The following is a 17,377-nucleotide window of genomic DNA, read 5'->3' on the forward strand; positions in this document are numbered from 1 at the left end:
ATTTAAATTGTTTCTAATATATTTTTCTAAACTCTTTACGCATTTATCTTGGCTTAGAAAAAAAAAAAAGGTAAAAACTTTAGAATTTATTTCTAAAAGTGGAGTAATACGGTAATAGAAATCGGAAAGGGAATAGCTAAATCCTATTTCAAGCCAACTAACCAAATAAACAAACACCTCGAAAGTACCAAAATTTAGGTATGAGTGAAACATACATGAGTCTAACCCATTTCTCTCCTTCCCTTTGTCATCCTGCGTTCCAACGTCTTCTCCTCGGCTCTCTCTCCCTCACTCTTCTTCTCACTTCAACTTCCATTTATTTTCCTTTTTTTTTTTTTTACTTTTATTTTTTTTCCTTTGGGTTGTAAAATTCGATGGAAAATATGAATATGGCGTTAATTTCATCTTCATCATCTCCAAAGTTATTTTTGTTAGGATACAGTAATCCTAATTACACTCTGAAAAAACCTACCAAAACCTTCACTTTTCGAACTTCCAGGATTGCCCCTCTTCGTTCCCGAATTTCCCTCTCCGCCCATGCTTCTCCTCCTCGACGTCTCCCCCAAATTGGTAATTTGTTCTTTTTTTTTTCATTGTTTTTATTTTAAAATTTAAAATTTAAAATTGTGATTTTTTTTTTTTTTTTGGTTTCGTGTTAATGAAGTACTGACAAAGGCTGGAGAAGAGAGGTTTGCGAGCATTTCTTCTTCAAGTAATCAACAAACTTCATCAGTTGGAGTCAACCCTAATCCAACAGTGCCACAGCCGTCCTCTCAAGTGTAATTTAATCGCTGTTTTCTTTCTATTTACATTCGGTTTCTAAATTCTGCTTTGAAATGGAAAAAAAATGAACAATTGAAGATTAAAATTGTAAACTTTTTGTTTGGAGAAAAAATTTCGTGATTTTACTTTAATGTGGAATAAAAAGTAGTACTATGTATAGAAATTAATGTTGCATTTTTAGCCATTTAACCATTTTTAATCTTTTTTCTTTTAAGTAACTTTTTAGGGAGCAAAAAGCAATTAGCAACTAACAAACATAGTCTTAATTTACATGGTTTACGAATTAGTATATGATTTTACTTGTATATGAAACAAATACATTTGAATTTATATTAAATTTTAAAATTTTACTCAATTTTTAATGAAATTATATATATTTTTTATTATTTACTTTTACTTTATAGCAATTTTGAAGCAAAAAGGAAATAAAAAAAGTAATGATCGGAAAGATTCTTTTTGTGTGTGTGTGTGTGTGTGTGTTGTTTTATGAACATTTATTTCTTTGCTTAGTTGTTTGTATGTTTATGTTTTGTAGAGGGTCACCTCTCTTTTGGGTTGGAGTAGGTGTTGGGCTTTCTGCGCTTTTTTCATGGGTGAGCACCACAATTAAATTGTTTTCGGTGATTTTTTAGTATTATTGTATGAATAATGGAAATGCCGAAGTGGTATCTTTTTGGTACATATTTTGATGAAGTTCTGTAAATGACAGGTGGCTTCAAGCTTAAAGGTGAGTTCTCTCATATGAGGTATAGTTTTATTGTTTTTGCCTGTAATCTGTATGATTGAATCTTTTGTTATTGAGTTGTGCCTTAATGTATATGCATTATGGTCATTGTTGTTGGGTACACTTAACTTTCTTTATGTGCTTAAGATAATGCAAATGGCTAAACCTTTGGCACTCAGTGGAGCTGGTCACAGTATAAGTCTGTTATTCCATTGCTTTATGATATTACCTTTCCATTATTCAGAAATATGCAATGCAACAAGCTTTCAAAACCATGATGGGCCAGATGAATACACAAAATAACCAATTTGGCAATGCTGCTTTTCCTTCTGGATCCCCATTTCCATTTCCAGTACCTCCATCGCCTGGACCTGCCACACCCCCTTCTCCATCTTCTTCTCAAGCTGCAGTTACAGTTGATGTACCTGCAACGAAAGTTGAAGCAGCCCCGGCGACTGATCCAACAACTGAAGTGAAAAGTGAAACAGAAATAGCAGAGACTAAGAGATATGGTAAAATAGAACTTTTACTGCTGCTATATGATGTTGTCTAATGTGCAACTCTTCCCTTTCTGAAGTAAAAAGGAACATTATATGGTTCATTCATGTAAATGAAACATTAGCAAAACTAACTAGTCTTTTCCATTTATGTGGAAGTATAAAACTGATGTCTAGTATTAACGAAATTCCCTAGTTCCTAAATTGACTATTGAAGATTCAGTTAACCTCTGAATTCATTCCAATTGCTGATGTTGTTCTTGAGATCATTTCTTCAGGATTGATTCAAAGTTCTCTTTGCAGCTTTTGTGGATGTTTCTCCAGAAGATACTGTGCAGAAAAGTGCTTTTGAAGATGTAGCTGAGCTAAGTTCTTCAAACAATGCTCAGTTTCCCAAGGATGTAAGTTTTTGGTTGAGCTCTTGCTGTGAGGCTTTGGTAGTATGGATAAATTTCTTTAAGGTTCAAAGAATCTATTCTCAGAAATTCAATTTTTTGGATATTGTATGAAGGTGTCTGGTAATGGAGCTGCATCTAAGCAGAATGCTGGTTCTTTCGGAGGTTACCAGTCAACTGGTATGTAAAGAGCTAGTTGTAACTGATTGAATAATTGTTTGAAATGAAAGTGTGTCACATTTTGGTTTGTAGGCGGCTGTCATTACTGTCTGAAGAGGAGGAGAAAAAACATGGAGTGTTTTATGTCAAGTGCAACACTTTTAACTCTTGTAGTTTTCCCATTTGTTTAAAATTTTACTGGGACTATGGGAGGTAATAATTTGAATATGATTTTTTTTTAATGTATTAGACATCAATAAAGCTTACAACAATGGGGGATATCATAGATTGAGTTATGGTATTATGTTAAAATAAAGGAACATTAATAGGAGGTACTAGGCAGCATAGGAATAAGGGAGTAAGTGCTTAAAATCACTGGATTTGTCATGTGTCCATACGCATATAATTTTCTTAGTAATTAATGCTATTTGTTCAATATTTAGCTCTTTAGATAGATGTTTGCTGGTGCATTTATTGACATAGCTAAATGGTGGTTAAATAGTTGGATTTATTACCTCATTGACAGATTCATTTCTGCTGCCCTCTTATATTGGTGCCACTTTGTTTGTTTTATGATTAAAGTTATACATGGTTCCTCATTGTCACTAGTTTAGTGTACTCATGCATACCAATGCTTTAATCATGCATGTGCACATTTTGGGCATGCTCTCTAATTTCTTTTGTTCTCTCTCTGTAATGCTTAACAAAGCATCCTATTGCATTTGCAGGAACAGCAGGTCCTGCCTTATCTGTGGATGCTTTAGAGAAAATGATGGAAGATCCAACAGTGCAGAAGATGGTTTATCTGTAATATAGCTTCTTTTCCTCATATATTCTATCTTTTCTGATTTTTTTCAATTGATGTCATTTTGGTGTGCCTGAGGTATGGTACAAATTAAGTCTGCTAAAAAATCCCTCAAAAACTCTTAATCTTTAAATAATAGTATAAATCCTTTTCCCTTAAAACTTGGATAAGCAAGCCTGGCTTTCCCTTTTGCTTCCCTTGATTGGATTTTCACATCTGGAAGTCATTTGTCAATGTTCTTATTGGAGAAAATTCTACCTTAAGTTTAATAGTAACTAAATATGGAAGTTAGAAAGTGGACGTTTTCAAGGCCAGCTGTAATGTTACCAATAAAAAAGAGAAGCCGTAATGTTACCAATAAAAAAGAGAAGCTTTCTGGTTTTTATTAGACTGTTAGAACTTAAAAGAGAGGGAAAAAAGAGGTAGGTGGAGGGTTGGGAATGTTTGGATGGGATATAAGATACAGTGCTCTCCTCACATATGAGACCTTCGGCTGAGTCCTAATAGCACCCCTAAAAAAAGAATACCACTAAGTAAATCTTTTTTTATGTGTTTGTTATAAAAGCTTTTACACATAGACTTCCTAGTAAAGTAATGCTGCAAGGAAATTTAATCTTTTATTTATCCATACAGATATTTGCCAGAGGAAATGAGGAACCCTGAGACATTTAAATGTAAGTCCATGCTTTTGGTAACCACTCTTTCCTTCTCTGTTTTTCTGTTCTTTTTCTTTTTTGATGAGGATGGATGGAGGGGGATAAAGAAGGGTAGGCTTTTCTGGTCTCTGTAAAATTTATATGTTAAAAGCAGAGATGATCCTCTGTCTCTTGTCTGGTTAAATTTGATATCAGAGTTTTCAGCTTTTGGAAAGCCTTTTTTCTTTAAATGCTAAGGGAATTGTTGCCCATATACTTATATATTTAAGAGTTTCAGTTGTAATTAATTTCCCCCAGTTTCTGAATCCTGCAAAACTTGTTTCACTTCCCAGACAACTTATTAGAGTTATTTGTTTCATAAAAGTGCTTTGTCCATTTGATGCATAAGCAGTGCTGCAATTTTTTGTGGATTTTTTTTAACAAGCATATTTTTTGCAGGGATGCTACAAAATCCTCAATACCGTCAACAACTGCAGGACATGCTGTAAGCTTTGTTCTAACTTTCTGCATTTGGTTATTTTTAAGGGTCATATCTTTCTCTCAATTTACAGTTTGTCACAAACATTGCCTCCAAAAAACTTACATATTTGCTTCTCATTCTTGTTCTTGTACAGTTATCCTATTCTTACTTAGGTTTATTGATACATGATTCCTTGCTTTTTTTCATACAAATTTTTTAAAGGTGGAGTTGGAATGATAGGATTTCTGTACTCCAATTTTAAAATGCTAATGAATTTTTATTAAAAAATTTTCCCTAAATGTCTATTGTAGTGTTTGAAGAGTAAGAAACTAACAATGACAGTCATCTAAAGTTGGCATGACATTCTCACATGCAAAATTAGCATGATACCATAGCCAAAATTGGCTTTTTGAACACCTTCTAATATGAAAGGAGGTCTTTCTCTTTTTTTTTTTTTTTTAATTTTTCTATTGTCAGTCACATCTCATATTTTATGCATTTATTGGATGCAGGTCTTTAGTTTTAACCCCGTCTAAATTTTCTTGGTTCACATTAACTTTCAGTTGATCAGGAAAACATAATCTTTGGTCGTTCATTGATTCTTCCAAATTTGTCTATATTATGCATTACAAAAAATCATAATATACTCTGTTTCTCCACCAATAGAATCATAATTTGTTTACATTATACCCTAGCATTGCTTGAGTTTTAGGTGTTTGAGGTTGAAAGATAAGTGTTGTGATTTATAGATGGAACTTATTAACTTGATGTGAATTGCTGATCCCTATTCATTTTCCTGTATTATATGTATTAAGGCTTGCTATTGTTCTATTAATTTTCTTGTTATCTAGAATTGGATCTGTTTATGGTGAAACCACATGCTTATCTGTACGTCTTGATAATTCTCCAGAAATAATATGGGTGGAAGTGCTGAATGGGACAATAAGATGATGGATTCCTTGAAAAACTTTGATCTCAGCAGTCCTGAGGTCAAGCAGCAATTTGGTAAGTGTGAAGCTTTTGTTGAAGTGTTCAAATGCTTGGGATAAGATATTGATTGCTTGGTGGGTATCAGAACCATTATTTGTTCTTTATATGTGATATATGTAGTAATTAGATGGTCAAGTTCTGTCCTGCTAGAATGTAATCTATTACCCGAAAAAGGTTCTTAATCTCTTCCTTTTCCCATTTGCAGATCAGATTGGGCTTACACCTGAAGAAGTAATCTCCAAAATAATGGCCAATCCGGAAATTGCTATGGCGTTCCAAAACCCTAGAGTTCAAGCAGCTATCATGGATGTATGTTCTATCTCGTTTACTGATGAATCCTTGATTATCTCTCTTGATGTAATGCATGCATGCTAAATCTCAAGTATTAATACTCTTCACTATTTGCTGCTTTTGCAGTGTTCACAGAACCCACTGAGTATTGCAAAATATCAAAATGACAAGGAGGTAATCTAGGCCTTCGTTCTGTTGACATTGTATATTTAATTTTTAAAATTTTATTTATGGGCAAATTGATCATCACTTGGAGTATCTTGCCTCTATCTGCACAATTTTTTTCCTTTCCTTAATGACCATATATTTTCATAATGTCTGAAAATTGCTACATTTTTATTCAAAAATTTAGTTGTTTTTTGCTCCTAGTTTACTTGTCTGAAATACATGTGTAGACCTGCATGTCCGAATACATGCAAAACATATATACATGGCCATGATGTTACTGTTTCAATGAGCTTCTGACAAATACTGACGAAATTATATCTATGGCATATCAGATCATTGTTTAACCTTTGCCGCCATTTCCTAGCTCTTGATCACAGCAGATATTGTCTTTAAAGTTGATTTCTTGATACCTCTTATTGTTGATAATTCATTTTATATGATTTGTTTTTGTGTTTCAGGTTATGGACGTATTCAACAAAATATCAGAACTCTTCCCTGGAATGGAATGACGGGTTGACCTTGGTTTTGGTCATTCATTGAAGTTACTGCTCCTGAAGCATAGTGTGCTCTTTTCATTTCATATCAGATTGCTGAGGTGATGGGATTTGGAGTAGACGAATCCAAGACTTAGCATAGATCCTACATCACTTGTTCTGAGTTTCAAAGTTTTGTTTTTAGTATGAGAATGAGCATTGCTGTTCGTTTATTCCTATTACTCACCCTTTTACTGTAAGCTAGAGGTTTCATTAGCTGTAGTTGAAGTTGAATGCTCACTTTCACAACTGGGCTTATCCAGAATTTAACTGTAAATGGTGTCCTTTATAAAGAGTTAGCTTTCCCCTCTTTCTCTCTCGGATTACCGACATGGCACATTTAGATAGAGGCGAGGCCTGCACTATTTGCTTTACAGATCAGCCTGATTGAATAACTTACCAGTTCTTTGAGGCTTTACGAGTTCAAGTGAATGATTAACATGATACCTAAGAATCTTGCATTGCCATTCAAATCAAATAGTTGAAGAAAACTGGAAATTTACGAGCACCCAAAGTATAGCAATGGAAAATCCTAGCTTCTGCAGAACTTCATGGCCCCTACTTGAATCTGTTTAAGCAATGGGCATTGGGACGTCCCCGTTTGCCGAAGCAAACCCGTATATCTCTTTGCTCTATAGACTATAAGTCCTACAAAAGTCAACAGCCGTTGCGTGCCGGTGAGTATCATAAGCAGGAATTTGCTGATTAAAACAAACATGCGATAAATCTTCAACCATCCAGCACAATATAGCTGCATAATCAGCCGGACATTGCTTCAATGGCACAAGAACTCGATTATAGTTTTGATAAAATATCATTGAGAGACAAAACAATATTTTCATAGCACTGCCAAACACCCGATGCATCTTCATCCCTAGCTGCATAATCTAGCTGCAATGTTCAAAACCCATTCAAAATCTACAAAGCAAAATACAAGGAAAAAAAAGTTGGAATGGGAAGCACATCTTACTTTGGTAACATTGTTGAAAAGATTAGAATAAAGCTTCCTAAGTTGAGGCCTTTCACCTCCAGGTTTCCCTTGGATGATAGTATAGATATCCTGCTTCAACAATGATGAACTTTTCCTTAACTCCTTCTGAGCTTCACGCCAAGACTTTGAATCGATCAAATCTTTCACTTGCAACAAAGCTTTTGCATGATTTTGAACCCCATTTTCTGCTTCTTCAAGTGTCTGCTCTGGTGCAACCATTTTTAGGTCGAGTCCATATGCAATATTCTCTTCCTTTATCAGTAGTAAAGAAGCCATTGTTGCTATGACTCCTACCCTTCTATTTACATTTGACTGAACAAGCTGCTTTTGAGGTATTTCCTCTAAGTACTGAATCCTGGGTTTTCCATGGCAGGTGATTAAGGTTTGTGAAGAGTGTGGTGGGTTATACTTCGAGACCATCATTGGTCTCAATGCCGTCATTCCTTCCTTTGAATTATACCTACAAATTATACATATACTAAATTCCTTGGAAATACCAGAAAATTGAAGTTGAAAAAAAAAGGAGAAACAGGGAAAGAGGGGATATCAAAACTCAGTAGATAATATATTATTGTTTAAAAAGAATATTAAAATCCTGAAATTTTTGTGGATAGCTGGGATTAGGAAAGAAGAAGCAAAACTATTGATGTGAAGTTGTGTAATGGAAAGTGGGATTAGGGTGAAATGGGAAGAAGTAATAGCAGTAGCTGAGTTTGAGTTGAGGTGGATAATAATACACATGTCACCTCTTATCCTTTCATGCTTTTGTTTTCTTGCATTGCATTGGTAAAGAAAGAAAGGGGAATGCAATTTAAATAGAATTTCATAAATCCACTACTTACAATTTTTTTTTATTTTTTTACCATTGCTTTATTTACAGGAAGATAGGCTAATATCCAACAGGACCCCATAATCCAAAATTCAGACAGCATTGGATAATTTTTGTGTTTTTTTTTTTTCCTAGATAAGCAAATACTAAGTTTTTTTAAATATATATTCATGTTCACAAAAAAGATGGGAAGTAAGTGAAAGCAGACTTCACCATCTTATCCACGTTGTTGGAACGTTAAGAAGATCCAAACCCTGTCTCTCTTTCTCTCTGTGTTTTCCACCTTTTAAATTTTTTGACAATATCGTACCTACTGTTCCATTCCACGGTCAGTTACCATTGACTGGGATCTTAAACCTGCCATTGTTTCAAGTACAAGTCGCTTAATGACTTTCAGACTTACGGTTAGGGCACAAGGACCCTAAAGCCCGAGTTTTAGGTTCCAAAAAAACCATTTTTTAATAAAAACAAAATTTCTGTTGAAATTACGCTATTATGTGGTACAATGGAACAGTTTCGATTATTTACAAATAAAGTAACATTTATATTCAGAAATGGCTTCAACGCCTTTGATGATGGACTAAAACATACACCATAAAAAAATGTTAAATTTCAGAATATTGGTGAAAATTAAGAATAAGATTCCAGAAGAGGGAAAATATTTCTCATAAAAGAACTAATGACACTAAAAAAGCATTTGGCTTGTGAAATCTTGAATTCTAAAAAAATATATAATTTTTTAAAAATTATGATATCTAAGTTTTTTTTTTAATTTTCAAGATATTTTATATTTAAGTTCACTCATTTAATTAAGAGAAACTCACATATATTAATTTTTAAATAATTACCATAATTTTTTTGACATATATGATGATAAATTTTTATTAACTTTTATTAATAATAAATATTCAAACGACAAATTATGTCTTTAATAACAAAAGAAGATAAATATTTTATTTAATTACTATTTTTATTATAAAATATCATCAATAAAAAAATACTGATGATTATTTAAGGTATTTTTAATTAAAAAATATCTTAAATAAATTTTTTTATTTTTTTAAAAGAAATCATTTAAAGCATTTTTAGTCAAAAAATACTTCAAATATATGTCATTTAAAAACTATAAGGGAATTATTTAAAACATTTTTAAACAAAAAACATTTTCAATAATCTTTAATATTTTTTTAAAATAAATTATTTAAGATGTTTTTTACTAAAAAATACCTTAAATAATCATTTTCATTACTTATAAAATTTAAAAGATAAAATATAAAAAAACTAAAATAGCTTAGTTAGTTAGAATATATTGTTATTAATTATAAGGTTGCAAATTTGACCTCTCTAACATTTTAATGTTTCTAAAAGGCATTATTTAAAAAAAAAAAAAATTAAATAATCATTTTCATTACTTATAAGATTTATAAGATAAAATATAAAAAAAATTGAAATAATTTAATTGGTTAAAGAATATAGTTATTAATTATAAAGTTACAAGTTTGACCTCTTTTTTTTTTACATTTTAATGCTTCTTAATGGCATTATTTAAAGTATTTTTAATTAAAAAAACCTAAATAATCTCATTATTATTATAAGATTTAAAAGATAAAATATAAAAAAATTAAAATAACATAATTAGTTAGAGTATATAATTATTAATCATAAAGTCATAAGTTCGATCATTCCCTCTAATGCTTATTTTTTGAAATTATTTAAGATATTTTTTGTCAAAAAACACTTTAAATAATCTCCTTCAATTTTTTGTAGAAAATTATTTAAGAGGTTTTTGACCAAAAAAGGTCTTAAATAATGTCAATCAATTTTTTTTAAAAAATTATTTAAAACGTTTTCGACCAAAAAAATGTTTTAAATAATCCCAAAAAAATTGAATAAAATTATTTAAACATTTTTCATGCTAAATGCCATTAATTGTAATATAAATTTTTAACAACAAAAACCTACAACTAGCTTGCAACCACTTCCAAACATACTTTTTAAAATGTTAACAACTATTTAGTAATTTTTTATTCAAATTAAATTTGACAATAGCGTAACTTTTTTCTTCGAAATCCTATAATACCACAAAAAGATAGATTTTTTATTCTGAAATTTTAGGTACTCTTAAAAATTTGTCACTTTCTCCCGGAATTAAATTAGCTTAAATCAAACGTTGTATTCAAATATCTACCAATAAAATTTCGGGAAAAAATGCATATATTCCCCCTAACTAAATGCCCCCTAACAATTTTAACATTTGATGCTTAATCAACTGTTGATTTCAAATTTCTTGTATTCATATTGCTTTGCCAAGCTCTAATTATGAGACCAGTTCCCAATTACAGCGACCAAGTCTATGCAAGTGAAGTGACCCACATGAAGGAAAGAATCACTCACAAAATCAGCAATCACCAATGAGTGGACCAAAAGGTGTTTTGACAAAGATCAGAAATCAAGACCAGCTATCGCTTTTCTTGGGCGTTTGTCAAGGCAAGAACCTGTTCAAGGCTTCAAAGGCATTGGAGATAACCATAGTCATCAAACAACAATCATCCCAAACTTTGTCTGATCCTTTTCCAATCTTCAAACTTAGCATCTCCCGTCACATCTCACATCAACCAATTTTACTAGACACCAAGAATAAGACTTAACACCCTCCATTTCCATATTAATTAACCTGAATTAGCACTGTTCAAATAGCATCCGAAAAACAACATCAAGCAACAAAACCACCCAATCAACACGAGTAGGGGAAAACCATAATCCAGTGTTAACAAATTTGCAAACGACAAAAGTAAGGGATTACTAACATTGTACTTTGGAGTAACTAAAAGTCTCAACTTCAAAAATGTTCGAATTAAAATTTCAGCATTTTGACTCATTCGAAAATTGTAGCTTGTCTAATAGTAATTTCAGACAGTATTCTTAACTTCAAAACATAATGAGATAATGCCAAAATAAAAACAGCTTAGTTGAATAGTAAACCAAATATTAGGCCAGAAAACACATGGCATAGATAAGCATTACATTCAAAATTCAAGCACACTCACAGCATAAATAAACTCGCTTGCACTAATCATCCTCTAAAAAATAATAATAAGAGAATTTTGACAGACTCAGGGACAACTACATCATTAAATTCTACAAGAACATTTAAAACACATACAATTATCAAAATAACAAACAGCATGCCAATTCTACACACAGAAACACAAAGTAAACAGTAAGAACCGCTACAAGGTTAAAATCATCTTAATGTTCAACACTCAATTCAGTCAATGCCGAAGCCTTCACCTTAGGAGGACGTCCCCTACGCCTAACAGCGGCCGCCATTATAGTTGTGGAACTCCCACCTATTCCTCCTTCCGGCCGCGCCATCTTCCGCGGCCTTCCACGTGGTTTCCCAGTCCCAGAAGCCACCTTAGGCTTTGGGGATCTAGAGGGAGCATTGGGGTCCTTTGGAGGGCGGCCTCTAGGCCTTGCAGGGCTTAAAACCACAGCCGACGACAAAGGAACCTTGGGTTTCGGAGGCCTACCACGGCCACGCCTTGGTGGGGCACTGGGATCAGCTTTCATGTAATTGTTTTTCCAAAAAATAAGCTCTCCAGTTTCTTTCATTCTATTAAGATGGTGAGAAAGGAGGGAGGTATGGCCAACAGGCAAATCTCCATACTTGGATTCAATGTATTTGGATATTGAAGTCTTGTTTGAACCATTCTTGTCGTTCAATGCTTCAATGGCATTAAGAATCAACTGCATGATAAACATATAGATTAATTATTTAGATTTCAAACAATTTTCAGCTAGAAAGCTCAAAATTTATGCTTAAAAGTGAAAGAAATGGGAAAAATTACAAATGAAAAAAAAAATCCTTATGTTGTTGATGAATATCAAAAGTGCAAAAAAAAGATAAAAATGATAACTTAAAACGAAATTTCTTAAAACGAAATTCAATAGAAATTAGTCTGTCTGGCAATTCTGAAAAAAAAAAAAAAAAACCATCTGTCTTTAAAGAAAAACTTTTTTAAAAATTAACACAAGAAATCAGTGACAACCGAAGCGATTTATGAAAAAAAAAAAAAAAGAGAATTTTTAAAAATTGACACTTTAAAAAAACTTATAATGTTATATCAGTAAAAAAATTAAACAAATAACAAAACAAATTAGATCAAAACCTAACAAATTTGAGGTTGCATGTATATGGTTTTCTTTGATATTCCATAAAAAAGTTATCCAAAACTAAAAAAAAAAACTTGTAAACCATAAAACAAAATTAAAGATCAAATTTTGATTATGGTTAAAAGTAAAAAAAAAAAAAAAAAAACTTGCGAGGGAGAGTAGATGTACCTGTGGGTAAGAAGGAAGATTAGGAGGCTTATTGACCTCTTCAGCAGCCATTAATTTTGCAAAAAAAAAAAAAAAGAAGAGAAAATTTCAAAGAAAGAAGGAAAAAATAGGAAAAAAAAAAAGAAGATAATTCCTTCAACAAAGCTTTGAACTTCAAAGGCACTGTCCCCACAAAAACCTCTCTTTTCTTCGGTTTCCAAAATCTTTTCACGAAGAAACCAAAAACACCAAGCCAACACAGCTTTAGCTACTGTTTGATGATCAGTTTCCAAAAAAATTTTAAAATTTGTTTATTTTTAGATGGAAATGAACGGATAGGATTTGTTTGATGCTAGATGATTGACGGTTTAGAAAAAAAGTTCATGCGGATGGATGACGTGGCGGTATAAAATTTTGGGGTGTGGGGTTTTTTTGGGAAAATTAGTGGATAATCCAAATTGTATAATATTTTAAGTATAAAATATAAAAAATATATATTTCTTAAAAAAAGGGCAAATGTGGTCCTCTCTTTTTTAAAGAATCTATGAATTAAAAAAATTATGATTTAATGTCAGGTCTTTTTCTTTTAAGTAATTTTATTTATAATTTTTAACTTTATTTGGCAGAGGAAAATTCATGTTGTTAGTAACAGGTAGATATTTAAAGAAGAAACTAAGCCCATGGATGGAAGCTGCAACCAAGAATAATTTCTGTTCAATTTACAAGCAATTGCATATGTAATTCCTGTTTTTTAAAAATGACTTTTTTTTTTTTTTAAACTAAGTGAGGACTGAAAGAAGAAGAAAAACATTAATGGCAACTCCTCGTACAACTATAGAAATTATCAGTTTTATATTCCAAAAAGTTCATAACACGTATAACATTACCTGATGCAAACAGTAGGATGGAAAAAGGATAAAGCCTCCTTCCCTCTCATTTCAAATCCTTCCTCCAAACCTTGTGGAGAAAAGAGTAAAGAAAAAGTAGGAAGGAAAAACAAGTTACTAGGTTCTCAGCTCAGCTGACAATTCTTCAATTTATTTGAAAACAAAAATTGAATTACCTCGCAGCTGATTCCTTTTATATGTATATATGACGAGCCTAAAATCACCCTTATAGATCATCGCTCACGTTTTTTGTTCTGAGTTCCAAAGCCCTAAGGCCTCCGACATGTTGCAAGATTTCTTGGAGAAGATCCATCCTCCCTTTGTCTCCTTAATTTCTTTGATGGAGCCCATGCACTTCTTTAGAAATTCCGTGTCTTCTTCAAGAGCTTGTAGCATCTCGTAAACATGATGATCCACCTCTTCCTCAATTGCAAGTTTCTTAGTATCCAAGTCAAAACTTGGATCTGGATATTTCTGCATTTCAACTGCTTCACACTCTCCTTGCTTTTCGTGTATCAATCCTTCTTCTGTTTCATTATCTGTTGCATCCGGAAAAAAATAAATAAAAAAGTTGAGAGGAAAAAAGAGAGGGAAGTGGAACAAATTAGGGGGACTTTGATGGTAACTTGAGACCCTTTTTTCTCATAAACAAAGCTACAAAGCCTGTAGTAATTGTGGATGGATGCATGGTTCCTCTCTTGATTGTCCTTTCTGGCTTCATCTTTTATTTATTTTATTTTCTTTGAAAAGTTTATTTCTGGATTTGAGAATCATTTAGCATTTGTTAAGCCTAGCAAACGGTCCTATTAAAAAAAAGTAAATGGTGACCAGATTCAATGCCAAAAGTAGATTGATTGTTAAAAGAAAAATTACTGATTAGTCTAGATTGGGGGGAATAGTGACCAGTTTGGTGCATTCTTAGGTATGGGTCTGGCCATGATAATCTTAACTTAAATTGTTTGTGGGGATGTCAAAAATTGTATAAGGAGCCACCATTAAATGGGATCCATTTGATGGAAATGTTGGATCCTAATATTTGAGCCTGATTTGCAGATTAATTTGGGATTTGCTTAACAATTTGGAACATTGTGAACATTCTCTGGGGATTGTTTACTTTATCTTCCATGGCTGAATTAGGTAGCAATTTTCTTTTAAAACTGAAGCACTGCAGGATATGAAAAACTATAGAGGAAATAAAGCTTATGAATAACATTTCATTAGTTAAGAAAAAGAACTGGCTTATCTTTACATAATCTTCAGGCCTAGACAGATAAAATGGCAACAAAATAATGTGATTTCCTTGAGCCAGCTGGGTATTAGATAATGCGGCTGAGAAAAACTGAATAGATTATTCTGCTAGGCATTAAGAAAATTAATGATTAAATGAATAAATGATTCTTATCCAAAATAAATGAACATTTATCAATTATTTAATTTCATTTGTGAAGTTTAAAAACTCCTGAGAATAAACTGATTTAAGATCGATTACCAAGTATTTTTTTGGTAATTGAAGATGATAGAGTTTAGGAAGATACTATGAACCTGTCAACAAGTACCATATAACATGAAAAACGTTTCTTTTATTATTATTTTTTTTTTTTTTGTGTGGACTAAGACGAAAAAAACGTGTAGAAGTATAGATAGACGACAGAAAGAGGGAGATAGGACCATTGATGTATCATTAAGAAAAGTCAATCACGCAAATGACTGACTGGTGAATTATCAAAAAAACTTTTCCCTTCAATAATTTATTGGATCAACTCATTAAAAAGCTCTCTCTTCTTCCCTATACAAAACAAGCTCTTATTGAACTAACAAAAGTTGTAAACAATGGAAGAATCAACATTAATCCTTTACTCTTTTCTTTCTCTTGTCATTCTTCTCTTTTGTTTCAAATTGCTGTTTCAACCCAAAACTTCCCACAAAACCCTTCCTCCAAGTCCACCTCCTCTTCCCTTTATCGGCCATCTCCATCTCATAAAACGACCCATCCATCGATTTTACCATAGTCTGTCACAAAAACATGGCCCAATTTGCTCCCTTCGGTTCGGCTTCCGCCTTGTAGTTGTAGTCTCATCTTCAACAGCAGCCGAGGAATGTTTCACCAAGAACGATATCGTCCTAGCTAACCGACCCAAGTTACTAATTGGCAAGTACCTTGGCTACAACTATAGTACGGTCGTTGGCTCACCTTATGATGATCATTGGCGCAACCTACGTCGGATTAGTGCCGTTGAGATCCTCTCACCAAATCGCTTGAGCGCATTCCAAAGCATTAGAAAAGACGAAGTGAAGCGATTATTGATGAAACTACATAGTGATTCTCAACAAGGATTCATCAAAGTGGAGCTAAAATCGATGTTTGTTGATTTAACATTTAATAACATCATGAGAATGGTAGCAGGGAAGAGGTACCATGGTGGGGATAGAGTGACAAATGAAGAAGAGGCCAAGGAGTTTAAGGAGTTAATGGAGGAGTCTCTTGCGAGTGGAGAAGTAGCCCATCCAGGAGATTTTATCCCCATTTTGAATTGGTTTGGTGGAAGGAGTTATGTGAAGAAGTTGATGAATCTTGGAGGGAGGATGGATGGGTTCCTGCAAAAGTTGATTGATGAGATTCGAGGTAAGAGCCAAGCTGGGAATACTATGATCGATCATCTTCTTTCTTTGCAACAAACTCAGCCTCACTACTACACTGATCAACTTATCAAAGGGCTAATTCAGGTAAGACCCTCAAGTTATACATAGCTGAGTGTGACACCTGTTCCTAGATTTTTTTTTTGTTTAAAGAACTAGGAATTTCGGATCTTCAGACCACCTTCCCTGTTGTCTATAATGCATAGCCGAGCTCTTTTAGAATCCCTTTTCCCCTACTCTTTTCGTTCAATCTCTCTCTGCCCACCGATCTCCCTGTTGGTGGAGCCTCTTTTTGAGTTCCGTTGGAATAAGATGTTTTAATTTTTACTTGTGAAGTAATCCTCGAACTATATTAATTTTTATGAAATTATTATATGTTTACAAATAAATAAAAATTATAACCACTTTTGTGTAGGTAATGCTGCTTGCAGGAACTGACACGTCAGCAGTTACATTAGAATGGGCAATGTCCAATTTACTCAACAACCCAGATGTGTTAAAGAAAGCTAGAGCTGAAGTAGATAGTCAAATTGGGGAAGAAAGTTTGATTGATGAACCGGATGTTCCCAAGCTACAGTACCTTCAGAGTATCATCTTTGAAACCTTTAGGTTGAACCCAGCAGCTCCACTTCTACTTCCACACATGGCATCGTCTGATTGCAGGATATCTGGATACGATGTGCCACGTGACACGATCGTATTGATCAACGCATGGGCCATTCATAGGGACCCTGAGTTATGGGATGATCCAACAAGTTTTAAACCTGAGAGGTTTGGAAATGGAGAAAGGGAATCAAACAAGCTGATGCCATTTGGATTGGGAAGAAGGGCATGTCCTGGTGCTGGCTTGGCTCAACGAATGGTTGGGCTGACTTTGGGATCGTTGATCCAATGTTTTGAATGGGAAAGAGTGAGTGAGCAAGAAATTGACATGGCTGAAGGTGATGGTACCACCATGCCTAAACTCCTGCCACTGGAAGCCATGTGTAAAGCTCGTCCCATTTTTAATAAGGTTCTCACTGGAACTATTTAGTACTGTTTTTTATGTTTCTAATTACAAGTACCGGGCTAAATAGAATCTAAACTATAAGAAGAAGGGTAACCTCTCGCTATGTATGTATTGTAACCCAAGGTTCTATACGTCAATAGACATTTATTGATATGAATAAAAAGACATCCTTATTAAGATTTTAATTTCTCTTGATATGTATGTGTTGAGAAATGACTTGAAAATTCTAACAAATGTGAA

General features: G+C 33.2%; 4 protein-coding genes across 4 annotated transcripts; 2 read left to right on the forward strand and 2 right to left on the reverse strand.

Annotated features, from left to right (window-relative positions):
• The first annotated feature begins 212 nt into the window (after window positions 1-212).
• LOC111283812 (protein TIC 40, chloroplastic-like) lies at window positions 213-6,771 on the forward strand. The gene is made up of 14 exons (XM_022872436.2): window positions 213-570; window positions 665-779; window positions 1,319-1,376; window positions 1,493-1,510; window positions 1,752-2,019; window positions 2,308-2,405; window positions 2,516-2,579; window positions 3,287-3,365; window positions 3,997-4,037; window positions 4,458-4,503; window positions 5,390-5,484; window positions 5,675-5,778; window positions 5,887-5,934; window positions 6,387-6,771. The coding sequence occupies exons 1-14, from the start codon at window positions 375-377 to the stop codon at window positions 6,435-6,437; spliced, it is 1,281 nt and encodes a 426-aa protein (XP_022728171.2). The 5' UTR covers window positions 213-374; the 3' UTR covers window positions 6,438-6,771.
• Window positions 6,772-7,112: 341 nt separating this feature from the next.
• On the reverse strand, window positions 7,113-10,808 carry LOC111283813 (psbQ-like protein 3, chloroplastic). Its single transcript, XM_022872438.2, has 3 exons — window positions 10,676-10,808; window positions 7,432-7,912; window positions 7,113-7,352 (listed from the first exon to the last, which is right to left on the reverse strand). The coding sequence occupies exons 2-3, from the start codon at window positions 7,891-7,893 to the stop codon at window positions 7,257-7,259; spliced, it is 558 nt and encodes a 185-aa protein (XP_022728173.1). The 5' UTR covers window positions 7,894-7,912; window positions 10,676-10,808; the 3' UTR covers window positions 7,113-7,256.
• On the reverse strand, window positions 10,478-13,020 carry LOC111283870 (HMG-Y-related protein B-like). Its single transcript, XM_022872512.2, has 2 exons — window positions 12,626-13,020; window positions 10,478-12,031 (listed from the first exon to the last, which is right to left on the reverse strand). Exons 1-2 carry the CDS (start codon window positions 12,674-12,676, stop codon window positions 11,531-11,533), a joined length of 552 nt encoding a protein of 183 aa, XP_022728247.2. The 5' UTR covers window positions 12,677-13,020; the 3' UTR covers window positions 10,478-11,530.
• Window positions 13,021-15,209: 2,189 nt separating this feature from the next.
• LOC111283932 (cytochrome P450 81Q32-like) lies at window positions 15,210-17,322 on the forward strand. Its single transcript, XM_022872623.2, has 2 exons — window positions 15,210-16,215; window positions 16,544-17,322. The coding sequence occupies exons 1-2, from the start codon at window positions 15,322-15,324 to the stop codon at window positions 17,159-17,161; spliced, it is 1,512 nt and encodes a 503-aa protein (XP_022728358.2). The 5' UTR covers window positions 15,210-15,321; the 3' UTR covers window positions 17,162-17,322.
• Window positions 17,323-17,377: the final 55 nt, after the last annotated feature.

Source organism: Durio zibethinus, chromosome 3 (assembly GCF_047325235.1).
Source record: "Durio zibethinus cultivar Kanyao isolate XHJ-2024 chromosome 3, ASM4732523v1, whole genome shotgun sequence".
Taxonomy (NCBI): Eukaryota; Viridiplantae; Streptophyta; class Magnoliopsida; order Malvales; family Malvaceae; genus Durio; species Durio zibethinus.